The sequence below is a fragment of the Convolutriloba macropyga genome, chromosome 11 (genome assembly GCF_964194025.1).
Source record: "Convolutriloba macropyga chromosome 11, txConMacr16.3, whole genome shotgun sequence".
NCBI classification, from domain to species: domain Eukaryota; kingdom Metazoa; phylum Xenacoelomorpha; order Acoela; family Convolutidae; genus Convolutriloba; species Convolutriloba macropyga.
In genome coordinates this window covers 52695271-52718041 of record NC_134478.1, presented here as the reverse complement: position 1 = coordinate 52718041, position 22771 = coordinate 52695271, and the positions used below count along the sequence as shown (strand labels likewise).

The 22771-nt window shown below is 37.7% G+C and overlaps 2 protein-coding genes across 2 annotated transcripts; both read left to right on the top strand.

Annotated features, from left to right (window-relative positions):
- The first annotated feature begins 617 nt into the window (after positions 1-617).
- Positions 618-1909, top strand: LOC142349859 (tryptophan--tRNA ligase, mitochondrial-like). The gene has a single exon (XM_075401679.1). It carries the CDS (start codon positions 842-844, stop codon positions 1856-1858), a length of 1017 nt encoding a protein of 338 aa, XP_075257794.1. The 5' UTR covers positions 618-841; the 3' UTR covers positions 1859-1909.
- Positions 1910-2003: 94 nt separating this feature from the next.
- Positions 2004-13712, top strand: LOC142349860 (putative serine protease 29). The gene is made up of 3 exons (XM_075401680.1): positions 2004-2727; positions 11195-11291; positions 13322-13712. The coding sequence occupies exons 1-3, from the start codon at positions 2472-2474 to the stop codon at positions 13596-13598; spliced, it is 630 nt and encodes a 209-aa protein (XP_075257795.1). The 5' UTR covers positions 2004-2471; the 3' UTR covers positions 13599-13712.
- The last annotated feature ends 9059 nt before the right edge of the window (positions 13713-22771 follow it).

Below are 22771 nucleotides of genomic sequence, written 5' to 3'. Positions count from 1 at the left end.
GCGTTGAGGGCAGCTAATTGAAGCGGAAATAAGTTATACATATTCTTAATCAAAAAATAACATCTCAGCCTTTAATGAAAACAATATTTTTTTGGTCTGTCTTATACTGCAGATCTTTTTGAGACTGCAGATCTACAAAGCTATTGCGGCTATTTTCTGGCAATATGCCAGCTCTGTTTATTAGTTGGTACGAAAATTGGATTTGTTTTTGGAGTCATCCGGCTAAGTTTACAGTTGTTTTAATTGTTTTCTTATATTTATAGTAACTATTTAGTTAGTTGGTCTTCTCCAGGCAATAATTTTGTCGAGCCACTTGGGCTTGCTGTTGAGTGAACTGCGGTCGAATTCGTTTTCGTGTTATTTGATTGTTATCATTCACCGTTTTGAACAGCTGAGCTCATTTTATAGGGCGAAAAGTTTCTCTGTTTCATTATAAATCAATTAAGTGGTCAATACTAAACTGTGATGCCTCTATGTGGCTTTCAAAAAAGCCCCATAAGTCTACATGTGACCTCGCGCAGTTCCATGAGACCCGTAGAATCTAAATCCCCTTTTGGCAATCGTTTGAGAGCTCAGCTGGTAGCCGTTGATGTCATATTTGGAAATGCAGAAATGCTGTTTTAATATTGGAAGAAATTCAACAGTATTCAACTGTTTTTCATTCTGTTCTTCGGCTATATTCAGCTTTAGCAATCGATGTATTGAGAAATAAAGCATGAAATTGTATTGATGAATTTGCGCCGTAATCCTATAAAATTTTCTCTGCCTTTTCATTTCAAATGTTTCTATGCTCAATCTTACCAATCAGCTAGTTAGCCTGACTCGGACCTGAGTGATAGAAATGAATGCCAAACTGGGTCGTATATTCTCTGGAATTCAGCCCTCAGCTGGCGTGCCGCATTTGGGCAACTACATTGGAGCTATCAAACCCTGGGTGCATTACCAAGACACAGCACCATTAAAACCCATTCTGTCAGTAGTGGACCTACACGCATTAACAAACCCTAAATTAAAGCCAGAAATTTTACGTGACAATATATTTCAAATGACAGCTTCGTTGTTAGCTTGTGGTTTAGATCCGAACAAATGTATCATTTTTCAGCAATCGACCGTTCCTCATCATACAGAATTAAGTTGGATCTTAACGTGCTGTTCTACTCTGCAGAGAATTCAGGCAATAAACACGTGGCGTGAGAAGGTCAAATTATTGGGTAAAGAAAAAGGGGCTCCTTTGGGAGTTCTAGTTTATCCATTATTGATGGCGGCTGATATCTTACTCTACAAAACAGACACTATTCCTGTTGGAGATGACCAATCTCAGAATATAGAACTTACACGAGAACTTGCCACCACTTTCAATAGAAGGTTTAACTGCAATGTCATGAAAGTTCCAGAGAAGTTAGTTCAAACTGAAAGCAACAGAATCAAGTCATTGAGAGATCCCACTTCTAAAATGTCTAAATCGGATGATACTCAAGGCAGCTCTGTTACTATTTTGGACTGCCAAGATTTGATAAGAGCGAAAATCAAGAAAGCCGTTACTGATTCAAACCCAGTTTTGAGCTTTGACCCCGAAAAGAGGCCTGGCGTTTCAAATTTAATCGGTATTTACGCTGCTATGAAAAATATTTCCAAGAGTGACGCTTTAACTGAAGTTGAGAGCATGGATACTTTGCAATTGAAGAATGCGGTCTCAGATGTGGTTGTTGAGGCACTTAGCCCAATACGGTCAGAACATTCTAGATTGATGGAGAGTAAAGAATATTTAACTCAAGTTCTAAATAATGGTAAAAACTCAGCTACTGAAATTGCAGACCAAACTTTAATTGAAGTAAAGAAAGCTATTGGAGTACTATGATTAACTTCCTTTAGATTGTTATCTATCATGAATTAAAAAAAAGCAAATATACTTATTTTTAGCTCAAAAAGTAAGGAAATGCTATTTCACAAATTTAAAAGGATTTCGAGCTTTCCACGGCCGGGAGTTTTTATTTCCGGCAAAATTAATTAAAAAACTAGAACAAGTATTATGCACAGTTAATTTCGAAGACGGATACTGTAATAGAACTGATACGGTTTCAACTTAGTTCGGTCCATAATTGACATATGTTTACCTTATATTTCAAACATTGACCCCGCAACATTTCAGTTTAAGTAAATAAGTTCAAGCAACGAATTGGTTGAAAGTGTCAAGTTAAAATTAGTATCAACAGCTTGAAGACTTGAAGTCACAGTTTTGTTCTACGCTTTGTTTCTTTTGACCTTTTTTAAGCAGTCCAGAAAGTCTATTTGCCCAAAAATTTGAAGATTGGTCGCAAATTTGGTGCATCTGCTTTATAACCAATTTTTAATTGATTAGCTTTCAATTATATGAGACATAATGGTAATGGTATTGGATTTAATCGATATAGAGACAAAATGCAATAACGCTAAATTATAATTATTGTAGCAAAAGTGAATTTCGGTTTAAAATGAAAGTTTTCTTTCTTAACAATTTGTTCTTCGTATTATGTGGCACTCTGTCAGTTGAGCTGAGGTCACAAACTGTGACTATTTTCAGTTCCTCTTTATCTTCTCTTTTAATTGGAGGACATCAAAGTCCCAAGCGACCCTTTTATGTACGAATTTTGCAGAGAGGGAACGGGACTGCATCTCATCTCTGTGGGGGTACAATTATTCACGCGGAATGGGTGCTAACAGCAGCACATTGTGTATATGAGAAAACTCGTTAGTTCATTTGTCTTCTTTTCTCAGCGAACCCTGTTCATTAATTCAAATAAAACTCAACTATCAAAACTGGTTCTCTTTTTACTTTTTTAAAAACTTTTTCCGTGGTCAAGTAATAGGACTGTGGATAGAACACGATTGCAAGGCTCTCAATTCTTTATCTCTGAAATATACCTCTTAATGTTGCACAGATAGAGTCTGTAATTTAGTTTAAACCCAATTGTTCAGCCCTGATTTTTTATAGCTGTAAGCTCTCAGCTCAGCTATATTGAGATGCTCTTGGATTGTTACAGTTCAAAGACTTGAATAGTAATGGATGGTCTTTTTCTCACGACTCTAATAGGAGTTCTGGTGATCTCCGGTTGTAGCTAACTCGACGGTTTTTACTAACTCGAAGAGGCGCTAGGATTTTTTGAAAGGCAACCGATCATAAACGCGTTAAGTAGGGGTAATGAAGAAAGTTTGAAAAGAGAAGTTTTGGTTTACAATTTTGGATAGTGATTCCAAGGGAGAGTGACTATTTTGCTCATGCCACTTTGTGAGAGAGAGAATTGTAACCATTAAGCAATCTAAGCTAAGCAAGCAAGTTTTTTGTTTACGCGAAGCTTTTTGACCGCTTTTTTCACCGCCAACTTTGTTTCTCTGACATGATTTGTTCTGGGACTAAACTTTTCTATTAAATAAATAGCACTAGATTTTTTTAAATACTCCAAGCTTTTAAATGAACGAAGTTTTCCAGCGTGTGATTGTTTCAATGCTTGAACATTTTTGCCGTTTTTTTTCTCGAATACATTTGATTTCACTTCTCGAGTGACTTTTTCGCACTTTACTGCTCGGTTTTTGCGTAATCTAAATTGCCCTTAATCAAAAATTAAGTATGTTGTTAAAACAAAAGCAATTGCAAGGAACTCACGAGATCCTGATAGCAGAGAAGTAAATGATTCATTCTAGCATGCAGATCGCGGGTCAAAACTATCTATAGTCGGAACTTTTTGGTCCCATAGAAATTTGTCTAGGCTACACCTCCTCTGAATTAAATCGCCTGTAGTTTGAGTGCAAATTGTCCGAAATTAGTAGCTTTATACGTCAATTTGTTGCTATAATGCTACTTTTCTGATTTTAACGCAATTTGTGCTGTTTTGTCTTTGTCAGTATCGGTCGTCAAGTGGCTTTGGTCTGCAATAATTTTGATTACTCAATACAATTTGTAGATTTGTTATTTTATGATATTTTTTGATATTCTGACAGGTTTCAATTGGCTGAACAAACAAATTTGTTGTTTGCCAAAATTTTTTCATTTTAACTGCATTTTAGGGTTTGATATATTTTATATTTGATTTTACTGTCCAATCAAATTAAATAAATTTAAATAATCCATCCAATCCATTTCCCAGAACAAATTAGTGTCAATTTATAAAATTCAAGTTTATAATCAGTATCCTGATAAACTGATTATATCTCTGCGCTGGGTCCAACTTGTTCGCTTTACCCTTCTATGGATGATCATTATATGATTTCAAGCTGAAAAAATTCAATCAAAATCTCGATCAAGTTCGAACGGTCCTGCCTTTTAAAATAAAGGTTGGCGACAAATTTGTTATGGTGAATATTTTGTTTTCAGGCTTTAAAATGGTTCAAGTGTTTAGTGTGCCAATAAATAAGGATTAGGGCTTAAAAAATCCAGAGACATGATGTGTATACAGCAAATGAAAACCCTCTGATTCGGTAAACTAAGCAAGGCCTCGTACAAGTTGGATATAAACATATTCTTTCAGATCTCATCCTTTTAAACAAATTTCTAGTTGTACAAACCACGATGACTACTAAGGATTTTTAGGAGATCGGCGTTATTGATTTCAAGACATGCTACTGCGCAGATTTTAAAGTATGCTAAAACAAACAAAGATGTGAGAAAAACTTCTTGACCTTGAAGCAAATTACAAAATGCATTTTGCTAGAGTCGAGTTTCCATGGGTACTCGTTTTGCCAGATGCTCCCTTGGTACTCACTGCGACTCAATCTAATAAAGTAGAAAACCAGAGTGGGCGCTGTTCTTGCAATGAGAAGCGTTAAGTAGGTTCAAATAATACAGACAGACAGTGTGCATAATTCTATTCAAGCTGGGGACCATTAGAGCTCTTGAACATAATCTTAATTTTCCCCACAAACAGTCCAGCCGAGAATCTGAAAAGAGGTTTTGATTTACTTCAATTTTATTATTTAATAATAATAAATTTTTCAAAAGTCTAAAAATACAGTCAAAGTATATATTTAGCGAAATTTACAACCTTTTGAGAGAGCATCATGCAGACATTTAGTCCTTCCAGTGATGTCTCCTATTTCGTTTTGTTTTCCTCTTCTCGCCGTAACTGTTCGCTGGTTATCATAGAATGGTTTTTATACGTTTTAGTTGAAACGAGACTTCAGTTTATGGCAAATGGAAACTTTAGAATTTTAGCTGGTCAAATTTTTTGAAGCCAATTACAAAATGCATTTTGCTAGAGTTGAGTTTCCATGGGTACTCGTTTCGCCAGATGCTTCCTTGGTACTCACTGCTGCTCAATATAAAAAAGTAGAAAACGAGAGTGGGAGCTGTTCTTGCAATGAGAAGCGTTAAGTAGGTTCAAATAATACAGACAGACAGTGTGCATAATTCTATTCAAGCTGGTGTCCATTTGAGCTCTTGAACATAATCTTAATTTTCCCCACAAACAGTCCCGCCGAGAATCTGAAAACAGGTTTTGATTTACTTCAATTTTATTATTTAATAATAATAAATTTTTCAAGAGGCTAAAAATACAGTCAAAGTATATATTTAGCGAAATTTACAACCTTTTGAGAGAGCATCATGCAGACGTTTAGTCCTTCGAGTGATGTCTCCTATTTCGTTTTGTTTTCCTCTTCTCAACCTAACTGTTGGCTGGTTATCATAGAATCGTTTTTATACGTTTTAGTTGAAACGAGACTTCAATTTATGGCAAATGGAAACTTTAGAATTTTAGCTGGTCAAATTTTTTGAGGCCAATTACAAAATGCATTTTGCTAGAGTCGAGTTTCCATGGGTACTCGTTTTGCCAGATGCTCCCTTGGTACTCACTGCTGCTCAATCTAAAAAAGTAGAAAACCAGAGTGGGAGCTGTTCTTGCAATGAGAAGCGTTAAGTAGGTTCAAATAATACAGACAGACAGTGTGCATAATTCTATTCAAGCTGGGGTCCATTAGAGCTCTTGAACATAATCTTAATTTTCCCCACAAACAGTCCAGCCGAGAATCTGAAAACAGGTTTTGATTTACTTCAATTTTATTATTTAATAATAATAAATTTTTCAAAAGGCTAAAAATACAGTCAAAGTGTATATTTAGCGAAATTTACAACCTTTTGAGAGAGCATCATGCAGACATTTAGTCCTTCGAGTGATGTCTCCTATTTCGTTTTGTTTTTCTCTTCTCGCCGTAACTGTTCGCTAGTTATCATAGAATCGTTTTTATACGTTTTTAGTTGAAACGAGACTTCAATTTATGGCAAATGGAAACTTTAGAATTTTAGCTGGTCAAGTTTTTTGAAGCCAATTACGAAATGCATTTTGCTAGAGTCGAGTTTCCATGGGTACTCGTTTTGCCAGATGCTCCCTTGGTACTCACTGCTGCTCAATCTAAAAAAGTAGAAAACCAGAGTGGGAGCTGTTCTTGCAATGAGAAGCGTTAAGTAGGCTAAATAATACAGACAGACAGTGTGCATAATTCAATTCAAGCTGGGGTCAATTAGAGCTCTTGAACATAATCCTAATTTTCCCCACAAACAGTCCAGCCGAGAATCTGAAAACAGGTTTTGATTTACTTCAATTTTATTATTTAATAATAATAAATTTTTCAAAAGGCTAAAAATACAGTCAAAGTATATATTTAGCGAAATTTACAACCTTTTGAGAGAGCATCATGTAGACATTTAGTCCTTCGAGTGATGTCTCCTATTTCGTTTTGTTTTCCTCTTCTCGCCGTAACTGTTCGCTGGTTATCATAGAATCGTTTTTATACGTTTTAGTTGAAACGAGACTTCAATTTATGGCAAATGGAAACTTTAGAATTTTAGCTGGTCGAATTTTTTGAAGCCAATTACAAAATGCATTTTGCTAGAGTCGAGTTTTCATGGTTACTCGTTTTGCCAGATGCTCCCTTGGTACTCACTGCTGCTCAATCTAAAAAAGTAGAAAACCAGAGTTGGAGCTGTTCTTGCAATGAGAAGCGTTAAGTAGGTTCAAATAATACAGACAGACAGTTTGCATAATTCTATTCAAGCTGGGGTCCATTAGAGCTCTTGAACATAATCTTAATTTTCCCCACAAACAGTCCAGCCGAGAATCTGAAAACAGGTTTTGATTTACTTCAATTTTATTATTTAATAATAATAAATTTTTCAAAAGGCTAAAAATACAGTCAAAGTATATATTTAGCGAAATTTACAACCTTTTGAGAGAGCATCATGCAGAAATTTAGTTCTTCGAGTGATGTCTCCTATTTCGTTTTGTTTTCCTCTTCTCTTCGTAACTGTTCGCTGGTTATCATAGAATCGTTTTTATACGTTCTAGTTGAAACGAGACTTCAATTTATGGCAAATGGAAACTTGAGCATTTTAGCTGGTCAAATTTTTTGCTTCGAACTTTAATTTAGCGTAAGTTTAAGTGTTAGTTGTTTTAATTTTAGTCTACTCGCTCAAAAAATTAGAAATGCGTCGCCAGAAAAAATTGGAAAATTTTGACGTGATATAACGGCTTTTTTCTAATAAAAATTGTCACACAATTCCATTCTTGAGCCCAGTAAATCAAGTTGAATCTCGCATCAAATTTGCGACTAAACCAAATTGCGAGTCAGTATTTGCAGTGTTATTCAAAAAAGTTTCGTTTTAAAAGAAATTTGGAAGTTGAAAGTCTTTCAAAATGCAGAAAACTACTCTTGACATGCACACCTTGGTTGGCACCCCCTATTTTGGTTTGTTTCTGTTCTACTTTTTGATAAACATTCGCCAATACGAGTTTAGGTCAATCTGGTGAACAAAAGTCGTAAACAGTGAGGAGAAAGAAAGAAAAACAGTGGTTTTCGTTTATTTATCACGTATGAGAATTTTGCTAAGCGAGCCAATTTTTATTGTTCACATGCGGCTTTTTGTTATACAGTTTGTTTTAAAATTTTTTCGTCAAAACAGTTTTCTTGACATGTAATATTAGAAATTGATATGTTTGTGTTTGTTTTTAAAATTTTTCAACTTTTATTAGACCCTAAAATCCATTTTTTGCTATTTTTGTCAATTTTGCATGACAAAATTGCTCTTCGTGCACTTTTCTTTGGGTCTCATAGCTAAGTTTTCTAAATTTTAAAACGTTTTATGCTGCTTTTTTGGGCGTCTTTGTTGCGTTTAGTGTCGCCTGTTATGTGTTAAGCAACAAAGTTATCACAACTGGCATCACAATGTATCTACAATAAATTGGTTTGATGTCGCAAATTGAAGAGAAGGCTGTTGGAAATTAGTTTGCAGATTTTTTTTGTTTTGTCCGTTTTCTCGTTATTTTGTACAAGTTGGATGTGAAAGGATTCTTTCAGATCTCATCCTTGTAAACAAAAGGTAAAACATTTTATTTTGAAATCAGTTGTTCTGGAGATGCAGCTTGTAGACACTTCCCAAGAAGATCTCATGTTTCATCATCTGCTTTTTTCAAAAATTTGAATGGTATAGTGTTCAAGGGATAAACAAATAAAGCCCATTTTTCCCCTACCTGTTTTTAAAAAAAATCCAAATAAGTCTAATTACCAAGTTTATGTGTATTGGTCTTGAAAATGATAACTTTATCATCTATTTAGGAAATTGCAGTGTGCCTAACTTTGAAATGCAATCAAAACAGCACGCATTTTCGACATTTTTTGTAACTTAATCAGTTTTCTGAACCGTTTATGTTCCCAATCGTTCTCATGGGAATTGATGGTGGCTCTTTTCTGGCAATGATCGTCTATGTTGATAAGTTCATGGAACTTTTTTTTATTTCAACTTCTATACAATAAATTGGAAAATGATATTTAAATATTTTATTTCATCGTAAGTTGGAGAATGTATCACAAAATTAAGTGAGTTATTGGGCTGGGCAGTCCACTAGATGAGGATGATTATAAACGTTCCTTGAACGTGATTTAGCGATTTTTTTAACACGCTTAACTTAGAGGTAGTAAACTTCATAAATTACGGGCGATTTATCTTCAAGGAAGTTCATTCTCGGCCTCAACTTGAAGATTGTCTTTCCGTTTTTACATAACTTAGCATTGTTTTGCTTAAGTCGCGGAAAGGAAATTGATAGATATACCACTCCTCTCCTACCACTCTGTCGCCAAACATTAGTTTTATTGCGAAGTGTATTTTTTTTAAAAATTTTGGAGTCTAACATCACGTACACAACATTATCAATTATGGCGTCTTTCTGAGAAACTTTTGCATAATATATGAATTGTGCTTTAGATTGTGATTACGATAAAGCACAACTTGGATGGTTTCTGCTTTTACTAGGTTTGTGCATATTAGATGATTAAATATTAGGTGTTTAATAATCAACATTAAAAAGACAATTAAGGTTGAGGATAATTTAGATGTAATTCGGCTGATTTCAAAACGATCAGTGTGACATTTCTTCTTTGACGAACTCTTTGCCTTCAATGCATAAGAACTTTACTAGTCGTTATTTTTGAAATCTCGTCTTTGACAATTTTGATTGCCTGGGCTGGTTGTACTTTTGTTCTCCAAAGCTATCACTAGATTTTTCTGTGCAACGCTCATGAAAATCGGAGCCTAGGCTGATATCACAAACCGAAAGTCAACGTCTCCGTACCAAAATAAACGCACAAGGGGGGGGGGGGTCGTGCGTTCAAAATTACACGGTCTGAAAACAAGAATGAGGGCACAAAATATGGAGATAGGCGAATTTGAACGCACGAAAGTCTAGTAATAGGCACCTTGTTGCTTGGTTTGCTCGGTTTTTTTTACCGCAATTCTGCTTCCACTTTTCCGATACTACATTACTTCCCGGTTGGAAAAATTTTCTAAAAATTATGTAATAAATGCGCGGAAATGCACTGATATTCGAAAACTTCCTGCGCAAAAACCTTAGATACAAATGCGCTGAGGTGTGCCGAAACGCGCTGAAAACCCCTGAATTTTCAAAAAATAGAGCTGACTGAGTCTCGAACCCTGCTATCCGGTAACGTAGCCATCACTCAATCCACTACACCCTTGATTCTTGAAATTCTTCCCATTTAATTTGGTTTTATATCAATAAAAAGTTTAGGAACAAATGCGCTGAAAATATGTAAATGCTCTGAAATTTCAGCGCATTTCTTACAAATTTTCAACGCTTTTCAGGGCATTTTTTAAGAAAAACTTTTTTAAGAATCGGTGTCAAAAAGCGTATAAATCCACTAAATTAATTCAATAAAAGCGCTGAAATTTGAATACATTTTACAACTCGTACCTAACTCCAAGTGAGTTTCAGTACTGGGCCAGTATAAATGCAATTCCTCGTCATTACTGAATCATAGACTGACTCATGTCTTTTTTTTGACTTGTCAGACTTGCGTTCAGTCTGATTTTATAATGGTCAAACTTGGGCCAAGTTTAAAAACAAAGTTACGTACGGGGCTGGAACCCACGATCTCCCGCTTCGCACACGTTTGTCCTCCTTTCTGCTCCACTCTGAGTCTTGAAAGGTTATCTTTCGTGCCGTTAATATACGCTTGAAAGAAGCAAATTTCCAGCGAGAAAGCGAGCAAATCATATTACATGTGATACTTGCATTTGCAATGGCCCAGTACTGATTTACACTTGGAGTTAGGTACGGGAAAGTTTCAGTGCATTTCAGCGTAACAATATGTAAAACTTTTGCACCGAAAAATTCGAAAATGAGCGCATTTTAGCTCATTTCTGTGCATTCAACTCATTTCCTACACCATTGATTCATGAAATTCTTTGCATTTAATTTGATTTCATATCAATAAACTGTTTAGGAGCAAATGCGCTGAAATTATGTAAATGTGCTGAAATTTGTGCGCATTTACGAATTTTTATCGCATTTCAAAGCATTTTTATAAAAAAAACTTAATCGTTAATATAAGATCAATTTAAATTGTCGAAATTAAGGAATCAGTGCCAAAAAGTGTTCAAATCCACTAAATGAATCTATTAACCGCTGAAATTTGAATACATTTTTACAAAGTTTCAGCGCTTTTCAGCTCATTATTCTGTAAGATTTTTGCGCTGAATTTGAAAAATCAGCGCATTTTAGCTTATATCAGCGCATTTCAGTGCATTCAACTCATTTTTGACATAAATTTTGCACTTTCAGCGCATTTCTTACAAAATAATGCGCTGATACGGCGCTGTTATCTCGACGCGGTTTAGTTGCAATAGTTAAAAAACTTTTTATCTCGTTTTCAGCTTGCGAAATTGTTGTGGAGACAGGGGACTTTACAAATGAAACAGGTCTAAAGACTCAAGTTAATGTCACTCACATAATGTGGCCACCAGACTCCAGGTACACCACTTCAAGTCAATTAAAAATCGCTACTTTTGAAAGAAATTCAATTATTGATGTAAGAATGAGAGTTAGTGTACTTTATCTCTGACTCCCCCAGACTTGTATTAATTGCAGTTTCTTTTCTGATAATTAAGATTCGGCTCATGTTTATATCTTTCATATGATAATTGTTTTTTTTGCGATCAAGAAAATTTACATTTTGACAGTGAAGAGAATATACAAAAATGTCTACAGAGAGATACCATTAGGCAATGGAATTCTTCTCAACTGGCCCAGGAAAACATAAATGATTTTTTTCCTAATGGTTGAAAGCTTATCATCTGAAAAAGTAATGCAAGTTATATCTAGTTTAAAATTTTTAAAATCTGTCTGCCAACAACGAGTATCTGTCAGCCCATTTCAATTGTAAGGTGTTGCATATTTTTTTGAGTCTCAAACTAAAAAATATAAAAAGCCGCTTGGATATTGTTAAACCCTAGAATTTTATAGATCAAACATCATTATTTACTTGAATTAGATTAACGTAACGTAAAGTTTCCTAAAATAGTCTTATTTAAAACGACTTGAGATACTTCCGACACTATATTAGCTAAATTATGTCAAATACCAATTTTTCGTTCGTTTGGAACCGACGAAAACCGATGCTTCTTACTTTTTTAAACCGACGAAACCGACACTTCTTACGTTTTTAAACCGACGAAAACCGACGCTTGCCCCACTTTCTCGCACCCAGCCTTATCCGGGCCAAGGAAATTTGCCAAAAATTATAAACTAAGATAAGAGATAACTAGCGTTGAAAAGGAAGAAATTTCCCCCATTCTTCTTCCGTAATTTTGCTTGGATTTAATTCCATAAATAGAACGGTTTCACTGCTATTTTATATATGAGAATGATGAGGAGATCTCTTATATATCACCTATAGTGGTTCTAGGAAATAAACCCCACGGAAAAAACCCCCGCTTAACTTTAGATAGGAAATAAACCCCCACTGGAAATAACCCCCCACGGAAATAAACCCCCACGGAAAAAATGTCCCATTTTGAAGTTGAATCTCGGTTGCTGATAGTTTCATATCAAGTCCCACGAGCCGCTGAGTCATGACCATGGCCCGCGAGGCATGGCCAAACGCATATAAATATTACATAAATTTAGCGTAGCAAATAGTAGCCTTACATATTTTCAGCTTTTCAAAGCCTAGATCTTAGATAAAGGCAGAATTTTGAAGCGTAGATGTTATATATTTTCAGTGTTTCAATCGTCAACATTTCATACTTTTGGAGATTTCAAGCGTAGATCGATCGTACATCAATTTAGCGTTTCTAAGTGTTGATCAAATTTTGTTTTTCTAAGCGTTGATCTTATATAGTTCCCACGATTAGCCCACTGTATTTGATTTTCGAACAACTGGCCTCCTGCGTGATTGTCGCCTCTCTTACCACTCTGTCACCAAATTTCAGTTTTTATTGAGAAGTGTTTTCTTTAAAAATTTCGTTTTCTTTTTATATTCAAAGAAATTAAAGTTAGGAGATTGTTTATTTTTATTCAGCCTTTTTAATTGTCTATTTATTTAAAATGCGATTGTGGGAACATTGTGTCATCCACAGAAGCGAGCTTTCTCGTTGAATACTAGCCTCGACAGCTTTTAGTGCGAGAAAGAAGTAGAGACTTACTTATGACATGACATGAAAGATGTCAAGGTTGCCTCAAAAATGTTTTCAATAAAGTTTGTCGTCATGTTTTGATTAAAAAGGGTGTTAGAAGTAATCCCTGAAATCTCTGATTCATCGATGGGAACATTTCCATCATTTTCGAAGTTTTTAATTAAGAATGGTCTGAAAAGAGGAACTTAAGTAGAGACTATCCCACATTCTAATGTAACACTGAAAGCTTTAGATATTTATAAGGTCGAACCAAATACAACCTTATATGTGTTTGAAAAACTGAATTTTTGGTGTTTAGCGCCGAAATCACATAATACCTTTGCAGTGTCATTTTACTTATCATCATAATGTTTGATGATGCTTCAGATTGTGGAGGTGGGGAGTACATTCTGACATAGCGTTGATGAAAATAGACAACTTCACTTTCCCAAAGGAGTCTATTTTGGAACCATGTGTCCAGTCAGTTGATTATTGCACTGTTTTGGGTGTGTGTGGAATGGGAAGTACTATACCGAAGAATACACTTGGGATTCTAAAATTGTCTTCTTCTCTGAAGGAAAAGAACATGTTTCTGTCATTTTATAAGAAGAGTGTTCAAAATTTTAAGACAGGTAACGAGGAAGCGCAAACATTTCCTTATTAGGCGATCAAATTTGCTACTAATTCTCCGTTTCCACTAAAGATGGTGCCAGAAAATGATAAGAGGGTGTAGCAGAAGGCATAATGGAAACTTTCCTCGGGAACAGCAAATAGCACTCCTCCCCCCCCCCCCCCCCCCCCCCCCTAAAAAGGAGAAACACTTTGAGTATACCCAGGATGAGGACCTTGTGCCTAAACATTTAATGGCCAGAGGGAAGTGTGTCGCGAACATTGGATTCCAAAAAGAGCAGACTGTAAGACATTAGTCACTCCGGTCCAGGCACCAACTAAAACATTGCAAAAGCAAAAAATCAAAAGATCTACGTGTTTCAATTCCTGCAACCAAAATCAAGGATTACGCAGCTCTCCAAAATCTTAGTTTATTTGTCTTTTTACGACTCGAAGAGGAGTACTATGGTGGAGCGTCTTTTTATCGGTAATTTTTTGGATTGTATTTAAAACAGTAAGCGAAATGTGTGAAGACAAAATGTTTAGGTCAAAATGCCGAAGAGCAGAATGGAGACAGAGTGGTTTTCTATTCATGCTGTATTTTTGAGACAGAGCGAGAAAAGTAGGTGTGAAAAAATTTTTGTCAAGAGCGATTTTTTTTATCACGTGCGGCATTCTCAAAGCAGATTTTTTAAGCTTAAACTCCATTTTTTCATTCAAATTTATCTGTATAGTATTGTAACGGCTGCTCTCCTTGTGTTTCACAAAGAAAGTTTTACACCGCCCAGTTCGTTCTGAGTGGTTACAAAATCTGTCCGGATACTTCGTTTATGCAGTTCGCTTTTGTAACTGTATATCCGTTCTGCTGTACTTACCGTTGCATTACAAATTCAGTTCGTAACTATTGGCTAACCTTAGTTTTTTCAACTATCAATTTGAACTGGATTGCTACAGATCACACAATACGGGATCTCTTTATGTATACCAGTTCAATCCGATAGAAAAAACAAATCGAAGACAAAGATATATGTCTAAGACCTGTTTGTGCAAAAATATTTAAATTTAAACCTAAGTTGGCTTTTGCTGTTTGTACTCACAAGTTGAGAAAACCAGAAGTTGGGGTTGTAACAGTTGAATTTCAGCTCCAATAATTCGTTGATGCAAGACACAGTAACAGAATTTACTGCTCAAGAATAATATTTTGAATACAAGACACAGTATTAATTTGCTGCTCAGGAATATTTCTAGTTCAAGACACAGTAACACGTTATTTACTGCTCAAGACAATTTGGTTTTGCGATATTTTGCTGAGTTCTACTTTAAGCCTTCTTCTGCGGCTGCTACGTTGAGTTCTGTGTGTTGCTTTTTGTTATTTCCCCCTTTTCTCTTTTTTCTCACGTGACAAACTGTAACTAGAACTAGAACTATAACTATAACTATTAAATGACTAAGACAAAAGAAAGTGTTTTGTTTCTATTTTCCCCGCCTATGCAAGCTTGTTATTCCTTAAGCTCAGCTCCAACATCGCCGGCCCTGTTTTCCTTCGTGAAAACATCATCGTCAGTTGGAAGTACTGGAGCGAGCTTCACTACGGGCCTCTTGTAGTATCCATCTTTTGTTCGGATTTTCGCTGATCGAATCACTCCGTCGGAACCTTCAAATGTTTTGGTTATTCGACCCGGATTGTAATATCGACGTTTGTCACTGTCTTCCACTAACCACACAAGATCACCCTGCTGAAGACTTCTGTCCGTTGTGGTCTGCCATTTCTATCGACTATTCAACGTTGGCAAGTACTCTTTACGGAACCTATCCCAGATGAAATCTGCATAAGCTTGTGTTTGTCGGAAGAGCTTTCTATGATCAACAAATTGCTCTGCACCTGATAGATACGGTAAACAAAGGTTCTTGTTGCCAAGTATGAAATGGTTTGGAGTAATAGCTTCTAAGTCGGTAGCATCAGAACTGACTTGTGTCAGCGGTCTAGCATTCAGCGTCTGTTCAACGAGACACATGGTGGTTGACAGAACATCTTCCGTGACTGATCGATTGCCCAGCACTGCGTACATTGCCTTCTTGCAACTCCTAACCAGTCTTTCCCACACTCCTCCAAAGTGTGGTGCTGCAGGTGGGTTGAACTTCCATCTGATACCTTGTTGAATCAGATGTTCTTCAATTCGCACCTTGTTCCATGCTGCTATATACTCTGCCAGTTCTTTTTCAGCTCCAACGAAGTTTGTCCCGTTATTGCTAATCATTTTGACCGGTTTGCCTCTTCGTGCAATGAATCTCATAATTGCGTTCAGACAACTATCAGTGTTTAGTTTTGGTACAATCTCTATATGTACCGCACGTACAGTAAGACATGTGAATAGACAGCACCAACGCTTTTCGTTTCTTCGACCAATCTTTACTGTGAATGGTCCAAAATAGTCTATGCCCACATTCGAAAATACTGTTGATGCGACTAATCGTTCTTCAGATAGATCTGCCATTACTGGTGCCTTTGATCGGGCTCTTCCCTTTCGACGTCTAATGCATTTGTTTTTGATCGATCTCAAAGCATTTCGTATGCCTAGGATCCAGAATTTCTGCTGAACTGTGTTTCTGACATGTTCAGTACCTTCGTGATGACTATTCTTATGTTCATTTTGCAAGAATAATTCAATTACATGGTGCTTCCAATGTGACAGTATTGGATGCTTCGTTTCGTAGCTCAATTGACTTTTACCTATTCTGCCTTGGGCACGAATAAGTCCTTGCTGGTCAATGAATGGTGAAAACTAGAGGATTTTGCTGTTTTTCGGAATTTCATTTTCAGCCTTGAGAGATTTCATCTCTTCAGCAAACTGCTCATGCTGCAGTAGTCTGAAGATGGTTGCTTGTGCACCCTCTCTTTCTTCAACACTTAGTGTTTTTGTTGCCGGTTTGTGTTTTATAAATACGCGCTGTACGTATGCCATTGTTTTTACTAGTCGATTGAAACTACTAAATTGTTCCCACTGAATCATCGGTTTCTTCTCTTCAACCTTTGCTGAGAAGACCATTTCGTCGTTTTGTTCGTCTGAAGCAAATGTTAAATTCAACTGTTCAGGCCATTCGTTCTCTCGTTGCTGCAACCAGGCCGGCCCAGTGAGCCATTCACTTCTCTTAATTCGTCAACATTGATCGTTCGTGTCCCGATGTCAGCTGGATTGTTAATACCACTCACATGATTCCACTGTGAAACATTAGTTGTGTCCAAAATCTCAGCCACTCTGTTTGCAACAAACACCTGTTGCTTACGGTGGGAGCTATGAATCCATTGCAGAACAGTAGTGGAGTCTGACCAAAAGTTGCAACTCTGAATCTTCGATTCGTGTTCCTTCACTATCTGTTCTTTAAGTCTCACCGCCATCACTGCTGCTTGTAGTTCCAAGCGTGGTATGGAAAGGTGTCGCATCGGTGCGACTCGGCACTTTCCGATTACAAATGCTAAGTCTGCTGAGTATTCTTTGGGCTTTGAACGTAGGTATGCCACAGCGCACATTGTATCTTCAGATGCGTCGGCATACACATGAAGTTCCCATTTGTCCTTGGCTGTGCTGAAGTATCTTCTATCAATGCTGGTTTCTGCTACTTCTGGAAGCTGCGCCTTCCACTTCAGAAACTCTTCTTCTTCGTTAGGTTCTACTGAGTTGTCCCAATGTTGTCCATTTTTGCTCCAGATGCTCTTCAGGAGTCGTCTCATATGGACACTGAATGGTGCAAACAGTCCAAGAGGATCAAACACTGAAGAAACTAGAGATAAGATCTTCCTTTGGGTGATTGGGGTCTCAACTTCTTTCCTTGTACCTCTACAAACCTGTAGACTATCATCGGTAATCGTCCACTGAAGCCCAAGCACGGATGAACCTCCCTTGCCGGGTTCTACTTCAACCTGCTTTGTTTTACTGATTCATCTTAAGTCCTCTGGGATTGCGTCGGTTACCACGTCGCTGTTGGTGATCCACTTCTTCAGTTCAAATCCATGTTTTGAGAGAAGAGGTTGCAGTTGTTTGAAAACCTTGATTGCTTCTTCAGGTGTTTCGACTGACTTGATGAAATCGTCCATGTAGAAGTTGTTTTGGATTGTTTTTGCTGCAATTGGGAACTCGTCTTCGTTATCGATCGCTACTCGCTTCAGAGCGTAGTTGGCACATGTTGGTGAACTCTTTGCTCCGAAAACATGACGCTGATACTCGTAAATTTGCACAGGTTCGTTCCTTGTTGGTCGCCACAAGAATCTCAAGCAGCTTTTATCCCGTTCAGGAACTTGCACTTGCAAAAATATTGAATCAATATCTGCGGTTAGGGCAATTGGTCCTTCTCGAAATCTGAATATTGTTCCGATCAATCCGTGTAGTAGATCGGGTCCGGCTAACAACTTGTCATTTAGACATACATCCTTGTATTTTACTGCAGCGTTGCAAACACAGCGAACTTTACCCGGTTTGTTGGGGTTTAGTACTGGATGGTGTGGCAAATACCATTCCTTTCCGAAAGTGCCTTTGACTTCCGATTTACCAAGGATCTTCACAAATCCCTTTTCAACATCTGTATCAATTGACTGTTGATACAATTCTTTCAAATTTGGGTCTCGTTGGAACCTTCGTTCCAGTGAGTAGAGATGACCAAAGGCTGAGCCGTAGTTGTTTGGAAGACTGGGTTCTGGTTCATTCCAGAGCATGCCCACTTCGTACCGCTCGCCTGTAAACTTTCTAGTGCTCTCTAGAAACTTCTGAGCTTGTTGCTCTTTCTTTGATTGACTTACAACATTTATTTTGGAAGCATAAGTTTCTCTGTCCCACCATGATTGGATATTTTCTGCCACTTTCACATCTTCTGTGAAGGCAAAATGACAAACATTTTCACTTTTCTTGCCTGTCATGGGACCACTGACTACCCATCCTAATTCTGTTAAGACGGCGAAAGGTTCACTTCGTGTTCCAATCTTATAGTCCAATGGATGTTGAATTTCGTAAGCATCCTGTCCAAGTATGATGCCTACTTCCATCAGGTTGAATGATCTGTTAGTGAGAACATTCAGGTGTCTGAATTTGTTCTTCAGTTCCTTGTAATCATAGGTTGTGTTTCCCAACGAGGTTGATGGGTGTGCAAACGCTTCAATTGAATGCACCTTTGAATGTAGTCCCTTTATTGTGATAGGAACCTTCTCTGTCCTCAAATCTTGCGTCCCATGTATGCCAGCTATGTTCAAGGTAACGTCCGTGCCTTTGGCTTGTAGTTGATCCTAAACACTTTGATCGATGAATGATACTCTTGAACCACTATCGAGGAAAGCGTAGGTAGTCAACCTGTTACCACCACTCTGAACCGATACCGGAACTATTTGAAGAAAACTAGTAACTTGGTTACTCTGGTTGATTGTTGCTGCGCTCACGTTAACTGCGTGACTACCCTCGTCCATTCGGTTTTCTGAGTGTAGCAGTCTGTTGTGCTTTTTGGTACATCCGTTTATACCGCACACTTTGACTTTGCAATCTTTGATTGCATGTCCTTTTCCCAGACATCCATAACATAAGCGTTCTCTCCTCACTGCCACGTATCGATCATTCACACTCATGTTTTTGAATGATGGACAGTTCCAAATTTTATGAGTGCCATCGGCTAATGGACAGTGATCGCTTTGCGTCTGCTTGGTTTCTTGCAGGTTCGAACTTGCACTGAAGTTCGATGTCTTCGAGAATTGTTTTTCTCTATTTGCGTTGCGTCGGTCTTCTTCTTTGCGTTCCCCTTTAAACGCTGAAAACCCTTCATGCACGAATGCCATTCGTGATAGCCATTTTTCAAACATGATAAGGTCAGGCCAGTCCTCGTCTTTGTCATCGACGTACAACCACCATTTTTCTTTTAGAACTTGAGGTAGCTTATCAACTGCCATGTACAATGTCGAACTTGATTGCAAACCACCAATATGTTTGTACTCTTTAAGCACGTTCACGAAGTTAGATACAATAACAGAAAAATTAATCAGGCTGGTTGAATCATGAGGTTTCACTTGATTAGCTTTTCGTAGGTTTTCGAGCTGCGCATCTATAATTACATGCGGTCTTCCAAATTTTCTTTCTAAAATGTTCCAGGCAGCACTATAAAACTGTCCAGAATAGCCCATTCCCGAGATTGCAGATTTTGCTTTGCCTGTTAGCAGTGTCTTCAAATGGCTCATTTTTTCTGAGTCGGGAATCGTGCGTTTATCTACTGTTGCTATGAACATGCTAGACCACTCAGGCCACTCCAGTGGGTTTCCGTCAAAATTGTTCAACCTCAATTTTGGTAAACTACTGCTTGGATGTCCAGTGTTGTAGTGCCTTCCAGCTATCGGCGATATATCCCGCCCTTCAACACTTACTGAGCGTTCGCGAGAGTTTGGGTACCATGGGTAATGCTTCTGCTTATTCCGTTCAGGGCTGACGTCAAAGCGAGCTCTTGGTCGAATTGGCGTTCGCGTGTCGTTCATCGAATTCACCCACTCCGAGACATCTCTCCCTTTTGGGGTCCAATTGAAAGGTGACTTGTCACGCGCCTTAGTCGATTGAGAACGGAAGTCATCTTTCTCCAATGCTGTTTTTTGCAATTGGCGCTCTAGGTCTCGCTCTTTTTCCCGAAGCCGATGTTGCATCTCTAGTTCTTTCATTTGCATTTCTAGATCCAACCTTTTTCGATCAAATTGTGCTCGTTCGATTTGCAACTTTGCTTCAAATTCAATTTCAAATTCCTTCATTCGTTCTTCAACCCGACGTTTCACTGAAGATGCTTCCGAAGCGTTTTCTGTATCCTGGTTGATTGTCCGTGTAACTGTATTCGTCGTTGCATTGCTTGTGTTACAATGGTTTTGGTTAAACTCTGGAATTCCAACGTTTTGTTCTAACTGATGCACATTATTCGCAGGCGGTTGCTCTTCATTGGCATGAAGAGTTGACTGGCTTTGCTGGCTTGACATTTTTGTCTCTCCGTGGATATACGGTAACCACTCTGCGTTCAAATATTGAAAGTATTTTTCTCTCTCAAGTTTGCGTTTTAAAGAAATATCTGGGTCTCGGAGAGTCTCAGCTTTCTTATTCACAAGTTTTTGAATGCTGTCGTCCAATTGCAGTATCTGCTGATACAGAGTCTTGAGCTTGCTTGGTCGATCTCGGTTCTCAATGAGCTCAAATCCTTCTTCCTGTTTCTCAAACCAGTTGTTTGGCAAGTTGTTGATCTGTCGATCCAAAACGCTTTGACTCGGTGACGGAGTCACTTCTTGTGCACTTCGGGACTGCAGCTTGAATCTCTACAGCGTCTTTATTTGTTTGCTTTAATTGAGTTTTTTTTCAACGTTCCTATTTGCTTTGCCTAATTGGCTTTGCGTTGTTGAAATGTTCGTTGGGTTTTGTTCTCGTTCGTCGATGACTTCGTCACTTCGACTGTGGGGTTGGACAGCAGTTTATTCCACTGTCCGGGTCGGCGGACCAAATGTAACGGCTGCTCTCCTTGTGTTTCACAAAGAAAGTTTTACACCGCCCAGTTCGTTCTGAGTGGTTACAAAATCTGTCCGGATACTTCGTTTATGCAGTTCGCTTTTGTAACTGTATATCCGTTCTGCTGTACTTACCGTTGCATTACAAATTCAGTTCGTAACTATTGGCTAACCTTAGTTTTTTCAACTACCAATTTGAACTGGATTGCTACAGATCACACAGTACGGGATCTCTTTATGTATACCAGTTCAATCCGATAGAAAAAACAAATCGAAGACAAAGATATATGTCTAAGACCTGTTTGTGCAAAAATATTTAAATTTAAACCTAAGTTGGCTTTTGCTGTTTGTACTCACAAGTTGAGAATACCAGAAGTTAGGGTTGTAACAGTTGAATTTCAGCTCCAATAATTCGTTGATGCAAGACACAGTAACAGAATTTACTGCTCAAGAATAATATTTTGAATACAAGACACAGTAACAATTTACTGCTCAGGAATATTTCTAGTTCAAGACACAGTAACACGTTATTTACTGCTCAAGACAATTTGGTTTTGCAATATTTTGCTGAGTTATACTTTAAGCCGTTTTCTGCGGCTGCTACGTTGAGTTCTGTGTGTTGCTTTTTGTTATTTCCCCCTTTTCTCTTTTTTCTCACGTGACAAACTGTAACTAGAACTAGAACTATAACTATAACTATTAAATGACTAAGACAAAAGAAAGTGTTTTGTTTCTATTTTCCCCGCCTATGCAAGTTAAACTGTATGCAAGCGAAACATCTGAGCTTTCAATTGACCACAATGAAACAGTTCTAAACGCGATGGAATGCAAGCGAAAATCAGAAAATCCGTCGTTTTTTTAACCAGATGATCAAGAAGCTATCAAACGTACTGTTTGGTTATACTTGTTGGAGCTGAGCTTAAGGAATAACAAGCTTTATTCCTTAAGCTCAGCTCCAACAAGTATAACCAAACAGTACGTTTGATAGCTTCTTGATCATCTGGTAAAAAAAACGACGGATTTTCTGATATTCGCTTGCATTCCATCGCGTTTAGAATTGTTTCATTGTGGTCAATTGAAAGCTCAGATGTTTCGCTTGCATACAGTTTAACTTGAGATCTATAAAAAAGTAGCGCTCTATCTATCCAAAAAACAATGTCAAGAGATAACATACATAGGGTAATATTATATTAATAGCTTTATGGATAAAAATACAGGTGGGTCAACAACAGAAAGTATTAATTTATCTTGTAGTGCACTAGAGAAGGATCAAAGCGCACATCGCGCCAAAAAACAGTTCAACTCGATTCAACGCTTCTGCTAACAATTCTGACTGGCCCCACTCCCCCTCTTCCCCTGTTTGGGGGACAGCTCCTTTTGCGGACCAATTTAGATCCAATAATAATAATATTCTGCTCATCAGAAAACGGCGATTCACTTGAGAGAAAAAATGTGCATAATTTTCGGACAGAATTTCCGGTTTCTGATTTGGACTCGACTGTTGTCAAAATTAGTTTAATTGAACAAGCTGTGTCGAACAGTTGGAACATGTTCAGGAGATTCTGCTCCTTGAGAAACATCCGAATTGTCTCTTAAAATGCCCAGAAGATGTCATTTGTACCCGGAAACATTCTCGTTATGGGTTATACTACCTAGGCCAGGGTGACTCTGGTGGGCCTTTGTACGCAATTGGAGGCTTCCCCAACCCAAATCCAGTCTGCTTGTATGGA

Bases quoted from the DNA above. Each gene is read 5' to 3' on its own strand.
- LOC142349859 (XM_075401679.1), top strand. From the start codon at position 842: ATGAATGCCAAACTGGGTCGTATATTCTCTGGAATTCAGCCCTCAGCT.
- LOC142349860 (XM_075401680.1), top strand. From the start codon at position 2,472: ATGAAAGTTTTCTTTCTTAACAATTTGTTCTTCGTATTATGTGGCACT. The intron at 2,728-11,194 runs GTTAGTTCATTT...TCTCGTTTTCAG, and splicing joins TTGTGTATATGAGAAAACTC to CTTGCGAAATTGTTGTGGAG. The intron at 11,292-13,321 runs GTACACCACTTC...ATGATGCTTCAG, and splicing joins ATGTGGCCACCAGACTCCAG to ATTGTGGAGGTGGGGAGTAC.